The 27,694-nt window shown below is 32.0% G+C and overlaps 4 protein-coding genes across 4 annotated transcripts; 2 read left to right on the top strand and 2 right to left on the bottom strand.

Annotated features, from left to right (window-relative positions):
• The first annotated feature begins 6,648 nt into the window (after positions 1-6,648).
• On the top strand, positions 6,649-8,264 carry LOC125844712 (zeatin O-glucosyltransferase-like). The gene has a single exon (XM_049524039.1). It carries the CDS (start codon positions 6,741-6,743, stop codon positions 8,142-8,144), a length of 1,404 nt encoding a protein of 467 aa, XP_049379996.1. The 5' UTR covers positions 6,649-6,740; the 3' UTR covers positions 8,145-8,264.
• A 2,947-nt stretch (positions 8,265-11,211) lies between these two features.
• On the top strand, positions 11,212-12,756 carry LOC125845298 (zeatin O-glucosyltransferase-like). The gene has a single exon (XM_049524781.1). It carries the CDS (start codon positions 11,253-11,255, stop codon positions 12,639-12,641), a length of 1,389 nt encoding a protein of 462 aa, XP_049380738.1. The 5' UTR covers positions 11,212-11,252; the 3' UTR covers positions 12,642-12,756.
• Positions 12,757-14,750: 1,994 nt separating this feature from the next.
• Positions 14,751-20,024, bottom strand: LOC125844549 (uncharacterized). The gene is made up of 4 exons (XM_049523858.1): positions 19,834-20,024; positions 18,813-18,930; positions 18,170-18,231; positions 14,751-14,862 (listed from the first exon to the last, which is right to left on the bottom strand). Exons 1-4 carry the CDS (start codon positions 19,960-19,962, stop codon positions 14,755-14,757), a joined length of 417 nt encoding a protein of 138 aa, XP_049379815.1. The 5' UTR covers positions 19,963-20,024; the 3' UTR covers positions 14,751-14,754.
• A 496-nt stretch (positions 20,025-20,520) lies between these two features.
• On the bottom strand, positions 20,521-24,831 carry LOC125844613 (GDSL esterase/lipase At5g22810). Its single transcript, XM_049523927.1, has 5 exons — positions 24,500-24,831; positions 23,509-23,639; positions 22,575-22,808; positions 21,683-21,938; positions 20,521-21,162 (listed from the first exon to the last, which is right to left on the bottom strand). The coding sequence occupies exons 1-5, from the start codon at positions 24,744-24,746 to the stop codon at positions 20,969-20,971; spliced, it is 1,062 nt and encodes a 353-aa protein (XP_049379884.1). The 5' UTR covers positions 24,747-24,831; the 3' UTR covers positions 20,521-20,968.
• Between the last annotated feature and the right edge of the window lie 2,863 nt (positions 24,832-27,694).

Genomic DNA, 27,694 nt, shown 5'->3' with positions numbered 1-27,694 from the left:
TTAAAACCTTACTAGGAAAAAACCCTATGGTAAAAAATCCTAGTAAAGGAAAAAGAGTACACATATCTTTTAATACGCTTTGAATGATTCCTCGTTAAAAATCTTATCAGGAAAACCCAATTGGGATAAAACCATGGTTAAGGAAAAGAGTACAACGAGTATTTTTCTCCCCATGATAAAAACTTTACTTGATATTTCGGAGACGATGCATTCCAATCTTATATCTCAACTTCTCAATTATTGATGTTGGCAATCCTTAGTGAATAAGTTTACAAGATTATCACTTGAATGGGTCTTTGAACGTCAATCTCACCATTTTGTTGAAGATCATATGTGAAAAAGACTTTTGGTGAAATATGTTTTGTCTGATCTCACCATTAGATTACCCATTTTTTCCCGTTGTTTGTTGTATACAAATATGGACATGATGATGGAATCACATGCAATATCAGTTGGCATAATCGGTTGGCCATTCCGATTCAAATGTGATACAAAAGAAATTGAGAATTCATGTGAATATATGTTTGAAGAAATAAAAGATTCTTCAAGAATTCTCTTGTGTTGCTTGTTCTCGTGATAAAATGATCATTGTACAAGCTAAGATTGGGATTGTATCCCCTGAAATTATTTGGAACATATAAAAAGGTGAATATGGGCCCGTTCACCTGCCATATGGACCGCTTACTATTAAGATTTAATAGATGCATCTATGGTATGGTCACATGTGCATTTGTATCAACTTACAAATTGGTTTTTGTAAGGTTGGTTGCTCAAATTGTTAAATTAAGAGCACAGTTCCAAACTATAAAATTATGATAATACTGGTTGGTTTAGCAGAAATTGTTTGCCTCCAATTATAGCTAGGCCAATGATTATGAGAACAAATCTCTCAAATAAAATTTGGAATGAGATGAGTTTATTTGACATGTATGCATCAAGCTAACAAGGTTCTCCCATCACAATTGGCTCAGGGTCAGGAACCAAATAATTTCCATCTAAAAATTTGATGTGTGCACATATGATTTTATTACTCCACCACACACAAAGATGGATCCCCAAATGAGGTTAGGGGTAAATGTTAGATTTCCTAACATTAGGGGGAGATATGTTTAGCAGCTGAAAATTATGTGTGGGGTGAATTATCTAGATCCTCGTTAAAAAAAAGTGAACTTGAAGTTCAAGAGATAATTCATTTGCAAATAATTTGCCAGAAGTATTTGCAGACCCAATAATTTAATTAAGTTGCAAATGCTTCAATAAATAGTCCTTGAAGGACGGAGTCTATAGTACGCCAGAAGCGTGATAGACCAATCGATTCCAAACGTAAAATTCCTCGAGGAAGGAGAGGAGCAAATTATCAAAATGGTCATGATAATGAGGTAAGTGCTTTGAAAGAGCATTATGACATAACACTTCATAAAATCTTGGCAAAGATTCAGGTATCTGAAAATGATGAAAAAATAAGAGATCTTGATAAGTTATGTCGTAATGGAATCGATATCAAAATGTTTGTCGACAGTATCTTTGACGTGAAGCAGCACTCAATGCTATAAATGGTTACGAGGATCTTAAATTCGAATCTGTCATATAGTGTAGACATATAAATGATTGGCAACATTCAAGTATATTTTGTTTCACTTAGAAAAGTGATGTTTTTGATCTTATAGTTCATGGATCAAAATATAATGTCAGTGTAGTACAAATGAATCATTGTGCGATCGCACAACCGTAAGATATAAAATACGGTTTGTGCCTCGGGACATAAAGAATTTTCGCAAAAATCGTGGCATTATTAAATAGAGATATATTATCTAGTGGTGGATGCAATGAGACTTGTTTCACTCTGGCAATAGATGAAATACTTGAATATGTATAATGAATGATTATTATGTCTAACTAGACAATGAAGGTTATATGAAAATCCTTGAAAGATTTAAAAGGTCTTAAAGCAATTTCATTGAGTACCCAATGGTTCTGAGACTGTTTAACACAAAGAAAAAATCTTTTTGATCTCATGAAAATTATTTAAAATGTCATGTATTAGTGCAATTGGTGCACTTACAGATTGTTGGTTAAACAAATGTTAGAAGATTATTTTATATACATAACAAAAGTTACGTGAAGGGATTGTCATATTATCATTTAAGTTATGACAAGAAACTAACAAAGCAAGTGATTCAACACATAGAAGATGTGTGATTTTCTTTCAGAAGAAAAGACGAGCTTCAATAAAATTGAAATGATCAATCTCCGAGTCAGAAATGATTTGATTATGTAGATGCAAAATATTTATTTGATCTACATAAAGCTCGATCGCAAATAGACTATTTATTTACATATGGAGACACAACAATATCTTAGCATTCAAAGAATCACATTAGTAACCACTTCTTCAAATCATGCAGAAATAATATTTATCTATAAATTTAGTCGGGAGTATGTTTGGTTGGAATCATGATCTATCATATTCAGAAAATATGTTATTTTCTTTTGAAAAGGATATTCCAGCCACCATATACGAAAATAATATATAGCTCAATTGAAGGGAAGATACAATCAAAGGAGATCGGACAAAACATATTTCACCAAAAGTTTATCATTTTGGCTTAGTCATCATCTTATTATCACTATAGTGCATTAGGACTTAAACCGAATGTCTTATCCATATAAAGAAGCCGTATCCCATAAATCAATGGGACTTGAACCCAACATATTATTATCATGACGCACCGAGACTTTAACTCGATGTCTTACCCACTTGGTGCGATGAGACTTGAATTCATCATCTTATGCTCAATCATTGTCTTAATAAACCAAAGTGTTACAAAAAAAAAATATCGAAATCCATAAATATAATCTGAATTTGACTTAAAACATTAGAAAAATGAACGAAATCAATTAATTAAAACAACATGTTGGAACCATATGAAAGTCCCAAGTTAAAATAAATTAAAACATTTTAATAGTCCCTCTCAATATTGTTATGAGGTTATCATAATTTACTAACCATTTTAAAATGACCACAAAACAAGCTTTGTTAGTACAAATAATATATAGGAAATGAAGTATACCTTGCAGCCAAAGAATTACTAGGATAATTCATAAAAATCAAGAAATATCTACCATTGATTCTTGACGGAGAATGAGCAATTCGTGTTGATAACGTATTGTAAAACTAAAGCAAAATAAGACAAGAAATATAGAAGATGAAAACAATAGAAATAGGGAGACAAGAGATGGGAGTTTTTCTTATTATTCTAAGTCTTCAAGTGTATACAATATGAACCCTTATGCCTCTATTTATAGTGTAACATAGAGGCATACAAAAGGTTAGTCATAAACATGACATTAACATGAATATAATGGATGAGGTTATGGAAGTAAAAAGTTACAAGAATAATGGTTATAAAGTTGGAGGTTATGGAGGTTATGATTATCTTCATAATGGAGGAAAGTAATAGAGATAATGGGTGAGAGTAACTTCTTGATGTAATGGATATCCACACTATAATATTTTATAACAGGGTGAAATACTACAACAATTCACTTATTTTGAAATGGAGGGCGTATTAAGTGAATTTTTGAATCTTTTTTTATTAATTAAATTGTTCAAAGTTCAAGATAGATATTGAATTTTTTTCCATATTCTCCCTTTCATTTATTGAAGTTTTATATTTTCTAGGAAATAAATTATACTAATTCCTTTGTTCTTATTTACATGTCGTTCTAACTAAAAATATATGTTTCTTAATAATACTTGTTATTTTGCAAAATCAATTCATAAATAATACTATTCTTATTATTTTACAACGTTATTAGCCTTGAAAATATGAGTTGCCCAACATAGGGAAACTAAATGACTAATTTATATTCATTGGTCAATTTGAATAATTAAAATAAATTAATTTATGTTTATTTATTGAAAACTTAACTTCAAGATTATCTAATATCTTAAGGGACGTAAAATCTAAAATGATGTTGTATACATAGAAATGAAAAAAGTACTTGCAAAGTTGCATCTATAATTTCAAAAAGAATAATAGTGAAAAGTACTTGCAAAATTACATTTATAATTTTAGAAAGGATAATAATGAAAATTATATCAAATCATGCCCTTAAATATTTTTGTTACTATAAAATACAAATAGAGGGAGTATGTTTTTGTGATGCCTTTTACTGTTTTACATGATGACTTCCTATATTTTTTATTTTGTGGGACATGAAATTTCTTTTCTTATTTTCTGTTTTCTTTAAATAATTTTTTAGGAGAAATAGATATACCTTAATCTGATTGGCAGAAATTTGAGTTGAGTAAATATCAATAAAGTACATGGTTGCTATCAACGAGGATTTTGATAAAGTGATAAGTAATCTTTCCTCCTTAATTAACAGGTCTTGAATTTGAGTCTCTTTAGATATGGAATCACCTCTGTTAGGGAACATTTTATCTTCAATGTAAAACTTCTTGCAGCAAATTCAGATTTATTCAGACTCGTTATCGAATGCTAGACAGCAGTAGCGTACGCAAAATTTTTTGTAAGTGGTATGATATTTAAAAATAAATAAATAATAAATAATTGCTATAAAAATATTATATTAATATAAAACTTATTTAAAACATACTAAAAACATAAATCAAGTAAATTACTATAACTCTCGTCGACGAGTTTTCATATTTTGAAATATATTCATAATAGTCTCATGGGAGATAGTAACTAAATATTTCTTTCTCTATGTAAGGCATCAAACAACCACTCAAAAGATCATCATCCATTCGATTTCGTAAATCAGTCTTGATTTTGAAAGCTTCGAAGATACTTTAAAATAATATCTCTCCATTGAATTGATTTGAATTACAAATTTAAATAAATTAGATAACTCTAAACAATTTTAAGAAATTAAATCTATAAAAAAAGTTGATGAATATTCAAGAAATTCCAACTAAAACTATAAAGATGAGAGATAAAAAGAAAAGTGAACTTACAATTAAGAGAAAATCACAGTAGCATCAACTTTTCAACACAACAAAACTTGCAATTTGCAAACTTAGAGGTTTCTTTTCAACTTAGATTTTACTTTATAATTTATTATTGTGTCCAATTCCAATTTAATCAAGTAATAAAATTTCTATAATAGGTAACTGGAAAAAACTTAGCCGCATCGGGTGTATACACCAAACTAATGTAATTTCCATTATTATGTGATTTAATGAAATAAAACACATGTTAATTAATTAAGGTTAAGTAAAATGAATTATAAATTTAAACACATGGCATGCATGTATTTGATATACATTACACCCGATACGGATAAGTTTTACCCGCAATAAGTTGTATTCTAATTCAATTGATTTATTTTAGGCTAATTTAAATAAGAATAGTGAGTTTGGAGGTTCGAATCATTTTGATAAACTTTTCTAAAAACGCCTCAAAAATAAAAATAAAAGTCGTTGTTACTAGGATTCAAACTCGCGCACAGTGATTGAAACATTTGTTTTTCTCGAGTGTCATTAATAATATTTGTACTTATTTTTTTATTTTTTCAAATTTTTATATATTATATTAAAAATTTTCAGTGTCGGGTGACCCCTTAGTATAAGGTGGGTCCGCCATAGAAAACCAAAAAAAAAAAGTGACATGAGGTGCTAAAGGACACGTGGGGTGCTAAAGGACACGTTTTGAAAGTAAACAAATAACATTGAATTGTCAAAAGTCAAAACGAAATTTTTTTTTAGCCAGAATAATATTTTATCTTTTTAAATATTTTTATCCTTTTAATTTTAATACATTTTAAATAAAGACCAATTTGTTTTAAAGTAAAAAAAATATTGTAATTTTTTTAAAATTCTATTTTCTGGCTATTTAGCACTTCGCTTGTCAAAAATATCACTCAGTCCTTCCGTTCTATTTTGTTCATTGACACACTTTTCAAAAAAAAGAAAAACGTTGGAAACTAAAGCTGCTCCCAAATCACCAATATAGATCCAACAATTTCATATAGAAACTCATCAAGTTTCAACGTTCTTCAAATCTTAGCGATGATCTCAGTCAAACTTAGTATGTTTAGCTTCAAATAAATTTTGACATTATGGCCTTTAACTTATTGTTAAAACAATAAATTCGAAAGAAAATAAAAAATAAAAAAATTCACATGTCAAATGCGTGAGTTTCATTGGTCAGTATAAATGTGATTATGAGAAGGTGATAGAATCTTTGTAAAATTAAAGTATCTAGTTGAAAATTCAAATATAGATTAGGAAGACATTTGACAATTTTCTCTAAATATATATCCATATAAGAGCTATGTAACCATATAAGTAATAAAGGTGCTGACATGATATTTAACCGTCCAAACACAAATACTTATCCAAAGCTAGATGACGATGACAAATATATCAAAAATATATATGAGGATGGTCCTTTGATTTTTAGGAAGTTGTTTGGATTGACTTAAAAATTGATCAAACCTATTTTTAAGTCCATTTTTAACTTGTAAAAGTGTTTGATAAATATAAAAAAATAACTTAAAATAAATTAAAAATAACTTAAAATAAGTCAAAAACCAATCATACATCAATTCGGGCTCTAGAGTAATATGAACCTTTTCCTTTTTATTTATTCCACCTACCAAATTCACTAAAGCAAAAGGACTTTTTGCACTACAAATAAGAGTACCTTCGAGCCAACCAGAAAAACATCTAAAATTTTGCCCAACATTGCATACTCACTTCTCTTCCGAAAATGGCAGCAACAACAACAAACCATGTAGAAAAACAACACGACGTCGTTGTAGTTGTGGTTCCTCTTCCTGCACAAGGCCATCTCCACGCGGCCATCGAACTCTCCCACCGCATCTCCTCCGCCAACATCCCTGTTTACTACGTCAGCACCGCCGCTCACGTCCGTCAAGCTCAGTCGCGTTCTGTCGGCTGGGATCCACTGAAAACCACAAATCTCAATTTCATCGATTTTCCGGTAACATTCGAGGTACCTCCTCCTAATCCAGATGCATCCATCAAATTCCCTTCTCAACTTGTTCCTGCTTTCAACTCTTCATTGCAACTGCGTGAACCAGTTACAGATCTGGTAAATAAATTGGCTTCAACATCGAGGAGAGTTGTCGTGGTTCATGATTTTCTCACTTCCTGGGTTGTTCAGGATGTACCAAAAATAGCTAATGCAGAGTGTTACTGTTTACACACTGTTTCTGCTTTTCTTGTGTTTTCTTACATTTGGGATGCTGCTAGACCACCTGTACCTCCTGAAGCTGAAGCTGTACTTAAACAACTTCCGTCTCTCGATGGGTGTAATTCTCCTGAACTCGAAGAATTTGCTAAGAAGCAAATAGCTGCAAGGATTCCTGGTGTTGGAAATATTTTCAGTACGTCTCGAGTTATCGAAGGATTGTACATTGATCTAATGGATAAAATGATGGGAGCTTCGGGCTTTAAGCATTGGGCTCTTGGTCCTTTCAATCCTGTAAATCTGGAGTTTGACAAGAAGGAAACCCGCCATTATTCACTTGAGTGGCTTGACAAACAACCAGCTAGCTCGGTGATTTTCGTTTCCTTTGGATCAACAACTTCATTATCCGAAGACGAAATCAGAGAGCTAGCTATTGGGCTGGAAGCAAGTCAACAGAGATTTATCTGGGTCCTCAGGGACGCAGATAAAGGAGATATATTCTCGGGTGAAGTTCGAAAATGTCAATTGCCTGAAGGATATGAGAAGAGGGTATCAGAAAGAGGACTTGTAATGAGAGATTGGGCACCACAATTGGAAATTTTAGGACATCCGTCTACTGGTGGATTCATGAGTCATTGCGGGTGGAATTCTTGTATGGAGAGTATTACAATGGGAGTTCCAATAGCGGCGTGGCCAATGCATTCTGATCAGCCTAGAAATGCTCTGTTCATAACTGAAGGACTGAAAACCGGGATATGGGTGAGAAAATGGGAGCAAAGAAATGAAGTGATCCCAGCAGAAACTGTTGAAAAAGTTGTGAGAACTTTACTAGCCTCTCCTGAGGGAGAGGAGATAAAACGAAATGCTACAGCGATCAAGGAAGCAGTGAAATTGTCAGTGATGGAGGGTGGGGTAACTCAGAAGGAAATGAAATCTTTTGTTGCCCACATCATTAGATAGATTTTTTTTTTTCGTTTTATTGGTGATGTTCGTGCTAGTTTATGCGTACTTTAACCTTTCATCCTGTATCGAAATAAGTATTTGAACAACTCTATCTATCAATCAAGTATGTTTGCCCTCTTTGAACTCGAGTAATTGCTTAATGTTATTGGATACAATTATTTTCTTATTTTCCGCTCTACCATGAATTGTTGCTATTTCCGTGAGAAAGAAAGTCGAGACATTCAGAAAGAGAGTTATGGTTTATAAATTTCAAATTAATGATAAAATTGTATATGTGTGGCTTATACCATTCTCTCCAGGAAAACCCCCATAAAATTTGTTTGTTGTCTTTCTGTCATGTCGTAAAGTTTCATTCTTCGCGGTCATTAATGTTGGTATCAATGTATGCTACTTACACTAATGAGGCTTTTGAGAAGTTAGTTAGGATGCGATTTTTAAAAAAAATTGTGTGATCGTGAGATGATTTGTGTATGATTTTTTTTTTTTTGCTAATGATTTTGTATTGGATTCAAGCCACAGTTGAATTTGTTACCTACCAACAACAGTTACATTAATGCCCGTCCATACAAAGTCTTAATATGTCTATTGCCAAGAATAGAGATAGACAAATCTATCATAACGGATCTATATCAAACAAAACATATGAGAAGTGAGCAAGGAGGTGCAGGAGAGGAGCAGAGGCGAAGTCAGGAAAATACTGCAAAATATGTTTAATTTTTTTTTAAATAGAGAAACTTTTGTTGATATAGTATGGCAAATATTTCCACGATCTCTTTTTTATCATTGAACCGTCAATCAATTTTTTTAGGGGTTCACAAGGTAATATGCATATATATTTATTTAATTTAGCAATACAAATATAGAGTCTATGAAAAAAACTATTGAATTTGTAGCTCCATTTTGGGGTGGGGCAGGGGGTGTGGGGAGATGGAGGGGCTGGGATTTGGTGGTAGGCTATAATTGTGAGGGTAAAAGTATCCAATTTTAAAGCATGAAACACATTTCTAAAGCCCTATGACCACAAATTAAAAAAATAAAACAGCAAAGGCTTGTCCGCCCCCCACTTCCATAATCTTCATACGTCTCCCTCTGTTCATCACGCCATTTTTATTTTTATTTTTTTGCTTCTCTGTAATAAATTTAGTTAAAGAATTTAATATTATAAGACATTATAAAAAAATAAACAATTATTTCATAGATTATATATATATATATATATATATATATATATATATATATATATATATATATATATATATATAAAATCATATTTCAATTATCTTACTTTCCTTTATAAACTATCTATCAATTGCATCAATAAACTATCAATTTGAGACGCATTATGGAATTATGAATGTGTGTGCGCATGTATTCACAAATCTGATAACTATTTTTCTTTTGCCGAAGTGTTGAGGAATAATAATAATAATAATAATAATAATAATATAATATATATTAGTAATTGAGTACATGTAATGAATCGAGTAAGGTACTATTTTTGGAGAAATTATTTTAGTTATGTAAAATATTTTAGCATGCCATAAAGAAATAGACTGAACTATGTAAGTAGAAGTAGATGCATTTTTTTATTTTAGTAAAATCATCATAAATATTAAGCATAATAAGTCATAGTTACAAAATTCATTGTCCACAAAAAATACTCCACCTTTTCTTCATAATTCCACAGAAATCAAATTGACGTGGACATTAGAAATATGCAATACATTACTCAATGTCGAAGTTTTATCATATGTGAATTTTAAGAAGATTTTTTACTTTTTTAAGAACGTAGTTGTTGTTGAATCTCCAAGATAAATAATTTTTTTTCCTTTCTCAACTTGGATGTATGACACAAAACTATTTTTGTTATATAAATGTGCCTTGTAGCATCAGAGTCATATTACTCAGTTTCTCACAAAGACCTTAATATTTTTATCTGAAAAGACCACAATAATTATATCATCCATTTCAGCGAACATATTTTTAGCTTAGTTGATTGTCATTTCTTTCAAATATTCTTTTGCATTAAGGTGCATGTTTTACGATGACTTAATTATTAGTTTTTAGCTTATAATCATGTCCATTTACATGCTTGTATTTTTCTTTACTATAAAGATCGGACAGAACAACTGGAACAAGTAGTGGCCAGGATAGCACCAGTATCAACATCATCAATAGTTTGAGGACATATATTATTTGTCATAATTTCTTAGATTGTTGGAAAATACGGATATAATAACAATGATAACATAATTTATATATTGATTCTGTATAAGCAATACTTGAATCATACTAAACACTATCCTAAAAAACTATTTTAGCTATGTAAAATATTTCTCTAAATTTAAACAAGTCTTCTCTTAAAAAAAAAAAAAAAAACGTGCACAACAAAAATATAAATAGGTGAAGTTGCTTGATTCTTATATTTCTCTGAGAGCTCCTCTTTCTTTTTCTTTTATAGAAGCAAATGGTGAGATTTTGAAATGAAGGGAATACTACAGAGAGAATACATGTGAAGTCCATTTGCTGAGTATCAAAATATGTGAATGTCTATAACCAACTTGTCAAGTGAAATACTTTGGGATCAAGTAACCAATTCATTTAAAACAAAATATTTTCAAAGAAAGTAGGCAAAATACTTTTCTTTCACTTTTTTGTTTGGCTATTTATAAGCCAATTACTTGGTTTTTACCATTACTATTACAGGAGGATAACTTGAACACCAAAATTAGCAACTTGAGCACCAAGATTAGTAATTTGGACAAGATAATTTGAATTCACATTGGCATCCATTTGACTTCAATTATTTTCAATAAGTTAATGAATTTAACATTATAACATAATTATAATAATAATAATAAAATTATTTGTATAAATTAGATGTGGATTTCCAAATTGAGCTAACCAAGAAGCAACTAAAAATTTTGCCCAACATTTCTTACTCTTCAGTCTTCCCTTCCAAAAATGTCATCAACAACAAACCATGTAAATCAACAACACGACGTCGTTGTAGTTGTAATTCCTCTTCCTGCACAAGGCCATCTCCACGCAGNCAACTAAAAATTTTGCCCAACATTTCTTACTCTTCAGTCTTCCCTTCCAAAAATGTCATCAACAACAAACCATGTAAATCAACAACACGACGTCGTTGTAGTTGTAGTTCCTCTTCCTGCACAAGGCCATCTCCATCCAGCCCTCCAACTCTCCTGCCGCCTCTCCTCCGCCAACATCCCCGTTTACTACGTCAGCACCACCGCTCACGTCCGGCAAGCTCACTCCCGTGCTGCCGGCTGGAACCCATTGAAAACTCCATATCTCAATTTCATTGATTTTCCTGTTACATTCGATGTCCCACCTCCAAACCCAGATGCATCCATCAAATTCCCTTCACAACTCGTCCCTGCTTTTAAATCTTCAATGCAACTACGTACCCCAGTTACAGATCTAGTAAATAAATTGGCTTCAATATCGAGGAGAGTTATTGTGGTTCATGATTTTCTCACGTCTTGGGTGGTTCAAGATGTACCCAAAATACCCAATACAGAGTGTTACTGTTTACACACTGTTTCTGCTTATCTTATGTTTACATATACTTGGGAGGCTGCTAGACCACCTGTACCTTCTGAAGCTGAAGTTGTACTCAAACAACTTCCGTCTCAAGATGGGTGTACTTCTCCTGAAGTCATAGAATTTGCTATGAAGCAACTAAATGTAATTCAGGATGCTGGGAATATTTACAGTACGTCTCGAGTAATCGACGGAATGTACCTTGATTTGACGGAGAAAATGAGTATTTCTAAGGATTTTAAGAATTGGGCTCTTGGTCCATTCAATCCTGTAAATCTGGAGTTTGAAACCCGCCATTATTCACTTGAGTGGCTCGACAAACAACCAGCTAGCTCGGTGATTTTCGTTTCCTTCGGTTCAACGACTTCGTTATCCGAAGATGAAATCAGAGAGCTAGCTATTGGGCTGGAAGTAAGTCAACAGAGATTTATCTGGGTCCTCAGGGACGCAGATAAAGGAGATATATTCTCCGGTGAAGTTCGAAAATATCAATTGCCTGAAGGATATGAGAAGAGGGTATCGGAAAGAGGACTTGTAATGAGAGATTGGGCACCACAATTGGAAATTTTAGGACACCCGTCAACAGGCGGATTTATGAGTCATTGCGGATGGAATTCTTGTATAGAAAGTATTTCAATGGGAGTGCCAATAGTGGCGTGGCCAATGCATTCTGATCAGCCTAGAAATGCGTTGTTCATAACTGAAGGATTGAAAATTGGTATACCAGTGAGAGAATGGGAGCGAAGAAAGGAAGTGGTGCCTGCAGAAACTGTTGAAAAAGTTGTGAGAACGTTAATGGCGTCTCCGGAGGGAGAGGAGATGAAACGGAAAGCTACAGCGCTCAGGGAAGCAGTGAAGTTGGCAGTGATGGAGGGTGGAGTAACTCACAAGGAAATGGAATCTTTTGTTGCCCACATCACTAGATAGATTATTTTTTTCCGTCAAATAACGGTGGTTAGTTTGTGCATGCTTAAAACCTTTTGTCATGGATGAAATAAGTACCGAATCATTCTATATATCAAAATGTTTTTCCCTTTTAAAATACAATTATTTTTCAAAATTTCGAACAAATGCTAAATTTGTGTTTTGGTGATTCATCTCTACCTACGAAATTCAATTCGTCATTAATATTGGTGTCAAAGTATGCCACTTACACTGCATCCTCTTGGAATGCGGCACTTTTTTTGAAACCAATGTAATGCGGGATGCTTCATTAAGAAGGGAGGTTTGGAGAACTGATGTAACAGTTGTTTCTGTTTGACTTATATATCACACATTCTAATGTAAAATCAATCATTTAATGCTTGCATGATACTTGAGACTTTTTGAAAATTGTGTGTTCATCTACACTTTTTTTTCTCTAATGTTTTGCATTGGATTCGAGCCACATGTTCATCGCTTTTCTATTTTGTACAGTGCTTAAGATATTATAAATAAGAATCTCTTCAAAAATTTCTTGAGAATTTGACAACTAAATGTGAACACTTTCAAAAAAATTATTTGTAAGAGTAATATAGAAAAAAAAATTAATTCTTTCTTAATTTCGTATGGTGATCAACTAATATGAAATAACTATTTTTAATATAATGATCAACTAATATTAAATATGTCTTTAGCCAAGACTAGAGATAGACAAATCTATCGTGACGGATCTATATTAAACAAAATTATGAGAATGGGGTAATAAGGAAGGGAGCGCAGGGGCTAGGGCAGTGTTGCAGGAGTGGAGGGTAGGCGGTGGGGCATGGGACAATGGAGGAGTTGGGATTTGGTGGGGGAGGTGGTTGTGACTTGTGAGGATGAAGAGGAGACAGTGCGGCTTATTTTTTTATATAATATTTTTGTTAGGAATGTTATTTTCTTTATTTTTATATAAAGATACTCCTTTTAAATTTTTTAACCAATTTACTACGAAAATATTTTCCCTCCTACCTACGGAACACACCCTACATTTATGACACTTCTTGATTGCTACACCTTCAAAACGTTATACATTATCTCATTTTATGTGACATCGTTTGACTTAACATGGTGTTTAAAAAAAAAAAAACTTCTGAAATTTATGATCTAAAACGATCCTTAGATGTTTGTGTGATTGAAAATCATTTCATTAAGGATAAAATGAATATTTTAAAGTTAAATTATTTCAAATTATAGTAAAATGACATTCTTTTTTGAACGAACTAAAAAGAATAAAGTGTCACATAAAATGGGACAGAGGGAACAAAACATCTCAATCTGTCATCTCGTGAATTGAAAAAAAAAAGAAAAAAAAAAGTCCTTTTTGAAACAGACAAAAAAAATAAATAGACAAACAAGTTAAAATAGAGAGCGCAATAAATTTAATGTTTCAAAAAAATGCATAGCATATAGTTTAATACATTATATTTTGATGAATGAAATTGAAAACATCTCTAGTTTTAAAATATGAAACACTTCACAATAACATAACCGATATAATTTCACAAGTAGAATCTAGGGAGGGTGGAGTGTATATAAACCCTACCCATACTTTTATGGAGTAGAAAAACTATTTCCAATAGACCCTCACCCCAGCTCATATAACCAACTATTTCCTTTTTACCTTGCTCTTGCTCTATTTCAAAATTTAAATCAAGAGACTATAATGTTCAGTCACTATGCTTGTAAGAAATAGCTGGGGGAGGTGCTGACAATGATTTGTAGTAAAACAATTAGTAGAAAATTTAGTAGCTAAGTTTTCAACTTCTTTGCTATCTGGATTTTCTTGGGAAAGACTAGTCCCAAGTTGTACGATCCTTTGACTATATTGTATCCGTAGTGAATTAATGGATGACAATTTTGGTTGGAAAAAAAAACTAGTCGGAAGTTTGAAAAAGAAAATGAACATTCTTTTTTAAACGGACTAAAAAGGAAAGTAAGATAAAGAAATTGAAACGGAGAGAATGTAGCATAACTGCCCCTAAAAAGGTTATTAGTTATATATGAACTAGAACTCCATTTGGTACAATCATACAAGATCTTGTATGATGTCCCTTTTCTTGCTGCCTTTAACTCTTTATTACTCTTCAAATAGAGGTTGGTAGAAGAGTTTAAATACCTCAATAACTTCTAGGTACCACATTGATTCTCGGTCAGGAAATGGTGAAAGATCAACAATTTTGTGTATCTGAAAAGGGAGAAGATGCTTAGGAATATCATATAAGAAGTTAACAACAGAAAACAAGAGACATCGTAAACCTAGTACAGCAATGTATATTCACAGAAGGCTATGTTAATACACGTAGACTTAAGAACAAAATATACTTGCTCTGCAGATTTTCGAGTAATAATCCACTAACAAACATTGTTTTCAATTTTTTCACAAGGTTTAAAATCAGCAAGAAAGCACCAAGCTCAGCTAATAGTTTTTCGATCGTAAGATAATCATTGTCTGCTCTTGTTTGGTGCAGAAAGGTGTGGAAGTACTACATTCTGATAAGATTAAGAAGCCAGAAGGAGTACAATCTTCCACGAAAACTATCTTGCCCTCCATCTAAAACATATATTCATGTTGTATACATTTCTTTATGCTGAGCAAGCAATCTTAATTCTTGTCTGATAGGTTAATTTGGTGATCTAGTTTGTAGACTGCACACATTCTACCTCAGTGAAGGAATGGGTACAGAAAATATGGCCTTCTATCAGATTACAGCATGAATGCTTCTTCAATACACTGCCAAACTGGACCGTTTGGTATGAATATTGATAATTCAAAACAGCTGAATTGAAATGGTCTGAAAATGCTTTAGCTTCTGTTCTATCAATAATAACAATAACAAAGATGACTATTGTTTCACCCAAGTGCAAGCTCATGTTTAATGCAAAACAATGATTCTAAAATTGATCTATACTGCTAGACCAACAATCAATGAGCTCAGAATACCTTTACTCTCTTCCAAAATCACTCTAGTTATTACTTCACCGCAGTGGATGTGTGCGCCTACTAGGAGATATAGGATTAGAAATGAGTATATCCGGACAAGGTGGAGGACAAGATGCAATGGTTTAGACATGTCAAGAGGAGATGCACGGATGCCCCAGTACGGAGGTTGGCTAGGAATGGTTTCAGGAGTGGTAGAGGTAGACCGAAGAAGTATTGGGCAGAAGTGATTAGACAGGACATGCTGCAATTTCAGCTTATCAAAGACATGACCTTGGATCGGAGGTGTGGAGCACGGATTAGGGTAAAAGGTTAGTAGATAACAATGGCGTTGTCTTGCTATCCGTTTGTATTTGTAGTCTTAGTATTGCTCAAATAGTTTCTTGTCCTTCGATTTCTATTACTATCTGTTGTCCCTTGTTCCTCGATTATCATAGTTTATGTTCTGTTACTATTTGTTGTTTTTTGTTATTATATGTTGTTTTTTGTAGTTCAATTACTTCTTTTTCTGGATTTGCTTTGGACTGTTTTTTCTTGAGCCGATGGTCAATCAGAAACAAGCTCTCTACCTCTAAGGTGGGGGAAAGGTTTGCATACACTTTACCATCCATAGACCTCACTTTGTGGACTACATTGGATATGTTGTTGTTCTTGTTGTTGTGCAACGTTTGTAGTAACAAGAGTATGGCAAATGAAAGATGGTTCAACGACAAAGAAAATTGATTCTAGCACTAAGTTTTCTGGTGAGCATTCTTCTGGTGCTATTTATAATATTCCAGGAGTGACACAGCTACACCATTCCTTATAAAGTTGAACTATATTGCCTGACGACAAAGGCATAGAGAATATAAATGAGCTCAACATACCTTTCTCTCTTTCAAAAAGCACTTTAGTATAACTTAGGGCAATGTTTACAGAAACAATAGGGCGGAATAGATGGTTTAACTACAAAGACGAATTTCCTACCACTATTTTCTCCAGACACCCATTCATTCTTTTGCATATTTATACTATTCCATGAGTAACAGAGACAATTCCTTCTGCCCTCTGAAGCCCCTCCACTTTCGGAGACAAATTTCTACCACTATTTTCTCCGGTCACCATTCATTCTCTTGCGATATTAATATTATTCCATGAGTAACAATCAGACAATTCCTTCCACAGTCCCAAGCCCCACCACTAAATTAGACAGAGAATCAGTAACCTCGAAGGATGAGTATTAGGTTTTACATTAATTTGGTATTTGGAGTTCCCACAGCGTTAGCATAAATCTACACAGTATTATTGGCATCAATAGCATTGGCACTCTACAGCATGCTTGATGGTATTGTTGCCAGGTAGCTTGTGGATCTCTGAGATGGAAGTCTATCATAGTACGTCTGTCTTATACAGGTGAACATATCCACAGGTCCTCCACTACAGCAACATAGAATATCCCAATGACGAATATGCTGAAAAGGAATATATATCATAATCTGCTAAATCACACTAGGAAGAAACACGATACAAGTCATTCTGTTTTAACCCTGAATGGCTTGAACAGCTCAGAGAAAAGCCTAGGAAGATAGGAATGCTACCGAGTGCACTACATTGGCACAATTAAGTGGGAACTTGACAGGTCTTGCAGCTACTAAGCTTTCAAAAGGGCTAGCCCACCAGCCGCTACTAAGAGCTTAATGCAACAAACATAGGTAAGCCGTTTCAGCTTTCTGCTATAGAGCTTGGACTAATGCATAAAAGATGCAACATGATTCAAAAACTAAGCTACTCTTTGCACTTAATGGAAGGTAAAGATTTGATTGACCAATTCCAAAGTGTAGTAGCATACGATTCTGATATGACGAATGATTCCACAATGCTGATATGGTTGAATTCAACTTTTCACTGACATTGGTTCAAACAGCATAACATAGTTACAAAAGCTAGGTCTTGTCTAGTTGCAACTCTTCTCATCAGAACCTCTTCCAGATTTTCTCATCATTAATGAGTCTCTTATTCAATTGAACAAGAACACTGACAGATGGAGTGGAGTAATAGTTACATATTTCTCGTTCCCCCTCCCTCAAAAGCAACCCCTCCATTTGCCTTATTGTCTTTAGAGACAAGATTTACTTGTGCAGTTGTGCTTCACAACCATTGCTTTTATAGGTTCCTATTCATGCTATGCAAGCCACCTTGATTGCTAAGGTTGAGAGTAAAAGTAAACCTTGATATTGTACTAAACTAATAAGAATTCAGTATTAGAGATCAGGATTAAGAACTTGGGGACTCAGGAGCATTACACCAAATGCAGAACTTTGTTTTGTAGTAGATTGGAGATGAATTTAGAATACATGAAATTATTTTACTTTTAGCTGGGCAATCACCCTCAAAAACAACATTGCCATTAACAGATTAACGAATTTAATCAATTGATGCAGTCAATGATGCAACACCCCGAATAAGCTCAAACCAAAATGTTTAACCACACTAAAGCAAGTTAACACAAGAAAAATCCTAATTTAACATGAATGAAGTGGAAAGTCACTTAGAGGGAAAGGTTATCCTTTTTTACCTTAACTAAAGGGAGGCTGCCTTTTTGGACAAAATACAGTCCAACAACCATAACATACATTCCTGTTCAAAAATAAGGCAAGCACAAGTACAGATTTATTAGTAGAGAACAACTGTAAAAATACTAGGAACATAATAATAAAGGGATGATTAGACATGATCCCTTGAGATCTCAACCTGTATCATAGAGTTCCCCATGATTCCAAATATTTCACAGACCTTTGACAGTTTATAAGTAGACTGATTAGCCGTTTATAAATTAACTTAATTATATTAGATCAAGAAATTAATCCTTTCATTGACGCATTTGACTTTTCTTAATAACTCCAAATTTATGAAAGCAAAAAGTCAAAAGTAGAGAACAGCTAAAGTATCTACAAAATAATGAGGGACAGACAAGCTTAAAATTAAATAGGATATCATTTCAAGGAGTTAAAAGCAACATGAAAAGATTAAATAAAGTTACCAATAGTTTTGATACTTAAAAAAATAAATCAAACTACTCCCAGCAAATCTTTGCATTAGTAGATCAAATGATTTAAGCAAAATATGTCTAACACACAAAATTTGAAGGAAGGGGTTTGTTTGTGTAATATTTGAAACCTCATGGGAGGTATGTGTAATTTCCCTTCACAATTACTGACCTTTCACCCAAGAAAGTGTGAGGAAGTCGCTGAGAAGTTGGATTTCAATGACCCCTGTGCCATCGTCGAGGAGGAATCGGCCGGAGGAGTCAGTAGTCGGTGTTGAAACCAGAATACCCTGCAGTTAAAATGGGATCTTTTCACAAATAGCTGACCAGAGCTTCCCAAATACTACTATCAAGAAAAAGACTAAGAACACTTATTCAAGCTTGCGCACATATACCTGCCACCTCCTACGAGCAACAGGTACCAGGTAACTTTATTCACCAAGACTAACATAGATAGGAAGAAATCACCTAGTGTTTTTGACTCTGTAGCTGGAATTTGAACCTAAGATCTCATGGTTCTTAACTCACTCCCCACTAGGCCATACCCTCGGTGCAATAATAGTTGGTACAACGGCATATCCAATGTAATCCCACAGGATACCTGCCGCCTTCCACCAGCAGCATCAAGTACCATGTAACTTTGTCAACTAAGGCTAAGATAGATGTGAAAAAGTCACCTAGTATGTTTGCCTCGGCTGGAATTTAAACATGAGATCTCATAGTTCTCAACCCACTTCATTGACCACTAAGCCGCACCTAGGTGCAACTACACAATTATTTCAACAACAATGACAACAACATAGTTCATTTTTCCTTCCTAAATGGTATAGATAGATCATACACTTGATACAACAACAACAACAAACAACACACCCAGTCTAATCCCACAAGTGAGCTCTGCTGAGGGATAAGATGTACCCAGACCTTTTCAATAGACACTCGGCACAAAATGTGGGATCTAGGAGGGTTTTCCAGCTCTTTACAAACTTTTTTTTTTAATTTTATGTCCTTTTTACAAATGATCTTCATTTTACTATCTGAAAAGTTCATTTTCTTCTATTCAAATCGTAAGCAAGCTAGAGATCTCATTTCCTCGGTTGTTGAAGCTCCAATTAGGTTAATTCTTCAAATAAAATAGGGAAAACGAAGCAAATTAAACGGGGAATATGAAAGGGGGATAGGAAGAATGAGACCTGGAGCCAAACACGCTGAAAGAGAATGCCGGAGAGAGTGAAAGCTGCCTGTGATTGTTGTGTTGTGGTTGCTTTGGCGTTGTTTAGCTGTGAGCAAAACACTTTCAGTGCTGCCAGATTGTAGTCCATCTTCTTCTTCCCAAAAAATCAAATGAGAAAATTCGCCGGGTTTCCTCTCTTTTATAGTGTTCCACTTTATGTGTTCATAGGGTTAATTTAATTTGGATGTTACTTTTAATTGATATGCCTCCAACTCGTCCCATTGCGTCTCGTGGACATCTAATTTTGACGTTACACATAAATTTTAAAGGTGTTTAGATAATTATTTTGTAAAGGAGAGTGTTTGATTGACTCGATAAAGACGAGTTGAAGTGTCTAGGTGTGCATATTCAAAATTGAAGTGTTTACTTATCAATTGATGTCAAATTTGAAATATCTATTTATGTATTTTAAATTCACTTATACACTATGCAAATATTTTTTTTATACAATTAATTTTTGTAAATATTGTATGCTCAAATTTCCATCTTGATCAAAACATCAATTGAGACTTTTAAGGAAAACAAAATCTGAGATTATTATGCCAATAACAACTGAACTCATATAATTATATCTTTGAATAATTGCATCAATTTAAAAACTTTTACAAGCTTAAACTAATACAACAATATGTCTATATATTCCATTGGCAACATCATAACCAAAATAAATATAAAAAAGGGAATAAAAAATTAAACAAGAATTTATTATAACATAATGTGAGTCCAACCAACAATAAATTTTTCAAGACTTTGTTATTTGCCACTTAAGAAAGAAGGCATAATATTTAAATAGACATCTTAAAACTTCCTCAATTGAGAATTAAACACCCCAACTTTGAAAATGTTCATCTAGATATTTTAACTTGATTTAATTGACCTCGTAAATACCTCAAATTTGACAATACACATCTAAAATGCATCCCTTTAAAGGTGTCTACTGTGTAGATGTGCATTTTCAAAGTTAAGATATACTTTTGCGAGACACATTTGAGTTAAGTTGAAATGTTTAGATGATCACAATAAAAATTAGGTGTTCAACAGTTAGTTGAGACCAAATTAAAATGTCTATCTCTTTATTATGCCAAGAAAAAATATCAAGAGATGAGGGATAAGCCACTGGCTAGCAAGTCATCAGATAAGACTTTATTTGCAGCTTCTGTTGGGTGAAATCCATCCCAAAACACATATTCAGATGCATTTGCACATGTTCCTGGAGATTTTGCATTGCACAATATGGATGTTTCTAGTAATCCTGTGCCACAACATGCCTTTCTTGCTTCAAAAAAACCTGCATAAGAATTAAATATTTGAACAACAATAACATAATTCTATAAATAGAGTTTGTGATGAATAAAATGTACGCATACCTTAAATAAAACATTTCAAAATAGTTTGTAAATGAGAATACAAAATTAAACATTTGAACAACTTAATAATTTAAGTTAATTTCTAATTCACGAATTACTGAGAGTAATCTTGTTGTTTTTTTAGTAATTAACACTCTTTGTAAATGTCTGTAAAACCTATAGCGATATTGAATCCAATGATAATTAACTAATGCCGGTATATATAGGCTTTAACATTCTTTGTTAATGAGTATATTTATTGCTGCTAAAAACTGTTTTTGTTATAGTGACACTAGTCGTCATGGAAGACTTATAGTGGCGACATATAATCGCCACAAAATCCCAACATTTGTCAAGAACAAAGAGAAGGTTCCTTATCTAGATCCTGTGTGAACGCAAGATGTTTTGTGTATCGGACTATCTTTTTCGAAGAAAAGGTTGTATATATTGAAGTATAATTACCATTATCAGCTGGATGTGTGACAAGGTCAAGGAGGGGTTGGTAGATATCCAAGAGAACAAGATTGAGACCAGAAAGCTTTTTTTGCAATTTGATAGATGTGTCATTGAGCTTATTGTTGAATGAAATTGCCACTTTGTTCATCTTCTTGACACAATTGTTGTTATCTTTGCCAAATATTGTAATGGATGCTGGTAAACATCCAATTGGTGGTACTGTTGTCACTCCAATCTTTCTTGCTCCCAATCCATACAATTCCTATCAGCCACAACACACCAAATTTAAATTATCTTACTTGTGTAAAAAATAAATAAATTATATTGTCAGTATATATAACTTAAATTTATTAAATTATTAATGTAAGAAAATTTTATACCACTAGATTACTTGCACTTGTTGTAATAAGTAACTTCTTGTATTTTCAAGATTAGAATATTTTCTGTAAATATTCTTTGAGTGACTTTTGACTAATCACACATCGCTATATTTTAAATGATCTTTAGCGGTAATTAATTAACGGTAATAGCTTAATTGCTGCTAAATATGTATTTGTATCGGCAATTAGCACTCTTTATATATGTCCCTAAAGTCTTTAGCGACACTAGATCTAATGACACTTACCTAATGCGGGTAAAGGCTTTAGCACTCTTTATTAATGTATCTATTTGTTGCCGCTAAAAGTTATTTTTGTTACAGTGCATACATACGGTGTACATAACTTTAACTCTTACAAGATTTGCTTGTTTAACAATAAGAACTACAACAATATATTTTGTGTAATTTTATTGGTGGAGTCTGAAAAAGATAATGTGCATGCAGAATGCAGACCTTATTTCTATCTTATGAATGTAGAGAGATTGTTTTCGAAAAATAAAAGAAAGAAAAAGAATATACCAATATAAATTTAGTGTAGGACTTGATGAGGATATCTGAGAATTGATCTGGAGTGTAAACTTTGTAGAGCAAAGGATTAATATAATAATTCTGAACAAAATCACTACTTCCAGCACTGATTAAGTGAATTGAACCATTGATTATTGATGTAGCATTTAATTTCCCTGCAATTACCACCAATTTCTTCTGGTATTCTTTGTAATATTCAAGTTGTTTGCTCAAAGGAATTGCATCCTGAGAAAAAAGAAGAAGAAAAACAGATGTTATTCAAATTAATTAGATTATTAATTTGATATTTTAATCTAAAAATTTATATATTCAAAAACTATACGAAAATTAGTACAATAAATTACAATTTTTTGCATATCAATATGATGAAAAAATACATAATAAAATAAAGTTCCTATCGTTGACTCTAAAAAAAGAAACCATAACAACAAAAAGGGGATGAAGGAAATATTTCCTCGGTTCCAATTTATGTGATAAGTTTAACTAGACACATAATTATTTATTTTTAAAAAAGAACTTTTGAGAAAAAATAAATTCAAAACATGTTATATCGACGTTTGTATGGTTATAAAGCATCTGAAACATCTGGTCTAAAACATTACGTGACATTTGTATGACTACAAAAGCTTCTTATTAAGGGTAAAATAAAAATTTTAAGTTCAATCTTTCCAAATTTAGATTAATTTTTTTAGAATTGACTAAAAAGAAAATATTGTCACATAAATTGGAATAGAGAAGTGAGATTATTTTTTCATTTAATTTGTTTTATCACTCAGTTTATGGTAGCCGTTCGGAGAGTAAAGAGCTTTCTGCCAAAGTTAATTTATTTTCAAAGCCTTAATCCGAAATCTTTAATTAAAAGTCATTTTATTTTTAAAATTTAAATCTGAGATTGCCGATTAAGAATAAAAGGACTATTACTTACATATAGCCTAGAAGTAGTGTCATAGTAACCAGATGAACCTGAGGCAAAATTGGCTCCAATCAAAAGATTTTTGCCTTTGGCTTTCTTGCTGAGATAAGCTGGTGGATATGAAGTAAACCCAAGATTCTCAGCTGTATTATTCAACACAAAGGACAAACATTAATTTATTTGATATATTTATTTCTCACTCGATAATCTGTATTTGTATTAAGATTCGATTAAATTTAAATTTGCACGCTATAGGGTTAGCATTTCTTACAAGGTCTTTTTTTTATTCTCAGGGATTCAAACTCGAAACCTATACTTAATGATTATTGGCTTGTTGCATTACATTTACTTTTAAGTGATTTAAGTTTTAACTTTGTATAATATAAGATTGATTATACAAAATTCATAGTGAATATATCGTTAAAAATCTCGTACCTAATATAATTTTTGGATAAATTGTTCTTAATTCATCGCTCCGTGGAATTACCTATGAATTTTATTGTAGAGCTATAAAATTGATCCGTCGCTAGATTTTGTGTTTTAGTAGTAGTAGCAATGGTTTCTTTGCCAAATTGACAAGAGGGTTGAATATTCTTTGATATTTCCACCCCTTTTTGTTATTTTAACACTTTAGTGTACAAAACAAAACAAAAAATAAAATAAAATAGATGTTTATAAAATTAATAAAATTAGAAAAGAGTATATTAGTAAGAGGAGATTAGTTGATTTTTTACATTAATAATAAGCAAACATTATTATTATTATTATTATTATTATTATTAAAATATGACAGGTAAGTGTAAAATTTGTAAATCATAGTAAAAGTTAGTATTTATGAAGCAAACCCTGAAAAAGAAGTCTCTGAAATTATTCCCAAGTATTACTCCACAGTAGAATAAACAAATATGACAACTAATATGCTTCCATACAACATATTAAACTACATATGGTATACATCTTATAAAATTAAATTATCGACATATATAACTTAAATTGAAAAAACCTGTGAAATCTGAGGCAAGTTTTCCATTGCAAAATCTTCCAGTTGCTATTTGTTTAGGAAAATCTCTTCCATAAGGAGGAAAATTTGCCTTGACAATTGTTTTAAGATAATTATTATTTCCTGCATCAACAACTGAATCTCCAAAAATAAATAATGCTGGAACTAAAGGCTGCCCGTCAACAATATTAATCAAAATATCCAAGGCAAATGCAAATAAATAAATCCTCAAAAGACTTGAAATTCCCATTATAGAAAATAGTTATTAAAAAAATATGTAAGAAAAATTGTATGTGTTTTTTCTTTTTCTTTCGGTTCAATAATTTGAAGTGTTTGTGGAGGTGAAAAATGAAAAGAGTTTGAGGACTATTTAAAGAGTTCAATTGGTTGAAAGGTTACATCAATGATATCTATATCCTGTTTAATTAATTCCTTAATTTTTTATTTTTCACCTGATATCTGATATTAATTTGAAATTCTAATTAATTCTGATTTAGGATCGAATAAGATCAAATAAAGAGGGAATCACTTTTTATCTTGAATAAGATCAAATTCTAATTAATAATATACTAATTCTCTCTTTAGTCTTGTACTACTTTGAAATTCGACTAATACGAATTTGCGTGCATGTGCAAAACCAATTAAAGAGAGAATCACTCCTTACCAGTTTTTTTTTTCATTTCTAAAGTTTAAACTCAAGATATCTGATTAAAAATCGAAACAACCTAACTCTCCCATCACAATCAGGGATGGTAATTATTAATTCCTCAACTTAAGACAATAAAGTATTCAACCATATATATAGCATTTTGTGGTAGTTCAGCCTGGCCATAATTTGAAATTTAATCGAAATTAGCTATAAATTTCATCGCTAATCTGTTACAAAATTGCTCATGGCTAAGAAAAATACAATCCATTGTTAATCCATCGCCAAATTGAATCAGCAACGAAATTTTGTTATTTAATAATAAAATTTGTCTATCGATAATTCTTATATTTTTTAGTAGCGAAAAAATAAATGTGGCAGGATTTGAACCATTCTGCTCTTTTTATTGTTCTTTCTTTGAATAATTTTCATTGTCTCCCATAAGCTATATGGTTGAATAACAGCTAATCAACAATTATTGGATTAACAAAAGAATTTATTATCTTCTTCTTTTTCTGTGACAAAAATTTGGAAGCTTAGTATAAAATTATAATATATATTATATATAGTCAGTAGTTACAACTAAAATTCACTGGCATAACTTGTTCAGGTAAAAATGTTATCTGTCTTAGGGAGCTTGTTTGACACTTTTATTTTTATGTTTCTTTTTTTATTAAAAAAAAGAATTAACTTAAATACTAGCAACCTACCTACATTAAATTAAAAATAATTGTCAGATATATAATACTATAACCAATATAGGATTAGTATACAATCTATGTATACCGATTATAAAAATATACAATAAATTCGAACGACTATTTATGTAAAGATTTAAAAAAAAATCGAAATTTTGGTTCTCTTCTAGAATTCCACAAGTGAGATATCTTATGCTTCTCTAAATTGCTTGACTTCATATGCAGTAGCTCTTCAATCAACATCATATAAGTTTGTAATGCTGACAGCTAATTAAGTGTTAATGTATTACTCTCTTCGTTTTAATTTATGTGTCTTACTTTAATGCGGAATCTGAATTAATCAATTTTCCGTGTTAATTTGGAGATAGATATTTCCTTTTTAAAAAAATTGACTTTCACATTTTAAAACTACATGAAAACAATACTATAAATCACAAACTTGGGAAGGCTTATTTCTAATTAGGAAGAATAAGAAAAGAAAGATAATAAAGTCCACATAAGTTTGGCATTAATTAGGGTTATCTCCACTACAGAAAATAAAATAAAATTAAAAGAATAATATTTATAACACATTTATACGAATAAGTTTTTACTATTATAATAGAATAAATAATCAACATTTTCAACTAGTATTTTCACAATAATAATAATTTAAAATAATTGAAATAATAGTGGTCGGAGAAAGCATTTTTTGACTTCCAAAATAATGGTAACTATGATACATAAATTTTAATTTATTTTAGCCATATATATAATTCAAACTGAAAGCAGTTGTTATGTATGTAGGGACGGATATACCTTGCTCCAAGCTTGTACGTCATGTAAGTTTTTTTTTTTTGAAACTCCAGAATAACCCGCAGACGCTACAATCTTTGCCCTTCGAGTGAGCACTCTGTAGTGAACATTTTGTGCGCACCGGATAAACCCCACAGTGTCATGTAAGTTGTAACACGTCTTATTGAATATATATATATATATATATATATATATATATATATATATATATTGCAATATCAATTTATTCATTTCTTCACTTCTTTAAATGTTAACACCTTATAAAAAAAGTTGTATACCAATGCGCATAACAACATACCCAATAATATAAGGAAAAATTATAGAAATCTCACTTCTTAGTTTACTTATTACCATTATCCCTTATAAGTTTTACAAATCTTCAAAATCCCTCATTTTCGTGCATTAGAGTAGTGTATCTCGCGCATCAGATTAATGTATCAGCGCTTATATTATTATATCTCGCGCATCAGATTAGTGTATCATGTATAAAATATAATGTATCTTACTTAACGATTAATGTATCTCGCGCATCAGATTAATGTATCAGCGCTTATATTATTGTATCCGTTTGAGAGATTTTTGTAATTATAAACTTTTAAAGGATATATTGTAATTTTGCCTTAAAAATATGTGATTTTTGTAATTTGCCCATAATATAATTACACACATGGAATTTGAAAAGAGTGCACAAATCTTATGTCTTTCTTGCATAAAGTAGAGGGACTGTATCGCACCACGTAGAGGTGGAAATTAATTTCACATATCTTACAAGTTAAAATTATTTTTTATTTTTTCTGTATATAAATATTAGTAGTAACTATTGAATCCTCTTAACTTCTTGATATGTTTGTCTCTTTATATTTTTAGTTTGTCTCTTTGTATTTTTAGTTCAATCAGTAAAAATTCTAACTCTGTCAGTTCTCTTGAGCTAAAGAATTTCTTTAGTAGAACAACCAGAATCTTATTGAACCTGATTACATAATGTGAACATTTATTCAGTAAATTACAAAAGTGACAAAATGCTTCTCTTACCCCCCCCCCCCCCCCCCCCCCCCCCCC

This window comes from Solanum stenotomum, chromosome 11 (assembly GCF_019186545.1).
Source record: "Solanum stenotomum isolate F172 chromosome 11, ASM1918654v1, whole genome shotgun sequence".
In the NCBI taxonomy this organism is placed as follows: Eukaryota; Viridiplantae; Streptophyta; class Magnoliopsida; order Solanales; family Solanaceae; genus Solanum; species Solanum stenotomum.
Note: the sequence above shows the minus strand (reverse complement) of the source record. Positions and strands in the feature narration are given on the sequence as shown.

Excerpts from the sequence above, each read along its gene's own strand:
- LOC125844712 (XM_049524039.1), top strand. The coding sequence starts at position 6,741 with ATGGCAGCAACAACAACAAACCATGTAGAAAAACAACACGACGTCGTT.
- LOC125845298 (XM_049524781.1), top strand. The coding sequence starts at position 11,253 with ATGTCATCAACAACAAACCATGTAAATCAACAACACGACGTCGTTGTA.
- LOC125844549 (XM_049523858.1), bottom strand. The coding sequence starts at position 19,962 with ATGGACTACAATCTGGCAGCACTGAAAGTGTTTTGCTCACAGCTAAAC. Across the intron at positions 18,232-18,812 it reads CACACTTTCTTGGGTGAAAG|GAATGTATGTTATGGTTGTT; the intron begins GTCAGTAATTGT and ends ATTTTTGAACAG. Across the intron at positions 14,863-18,169 it reads GCAGCCTCCCTTTAGTTAAG|ATACACAAAATTGTTGATCT; the intron begins GTAAAAAAGGAT and ends CTCCCTTTTCAG.
- LOC125844613 (XM_049523927.1), bottom strand. The coding sequence starts at position 24,746 with ATGGGAATTTCAAGTCTTTTGAGGATTTATTTATTTGCATTTGCCTTG. Across the intron at positions 22,809-23,508 it reads ACACTACTTCTAGGCTATAT|GATGCAATTCCTTTGAGCAA; the intron begins GTAAGTAATAGT and ends CTTTTTTCTCAG. Across the intron at positions 21,163-21,682 it reads CACACATCCAGCTGATAATG|GTTTTTTTGAAGCAAGAAAG; the intron begins GTAATTATACTT and ends ATTCTTATGCAG.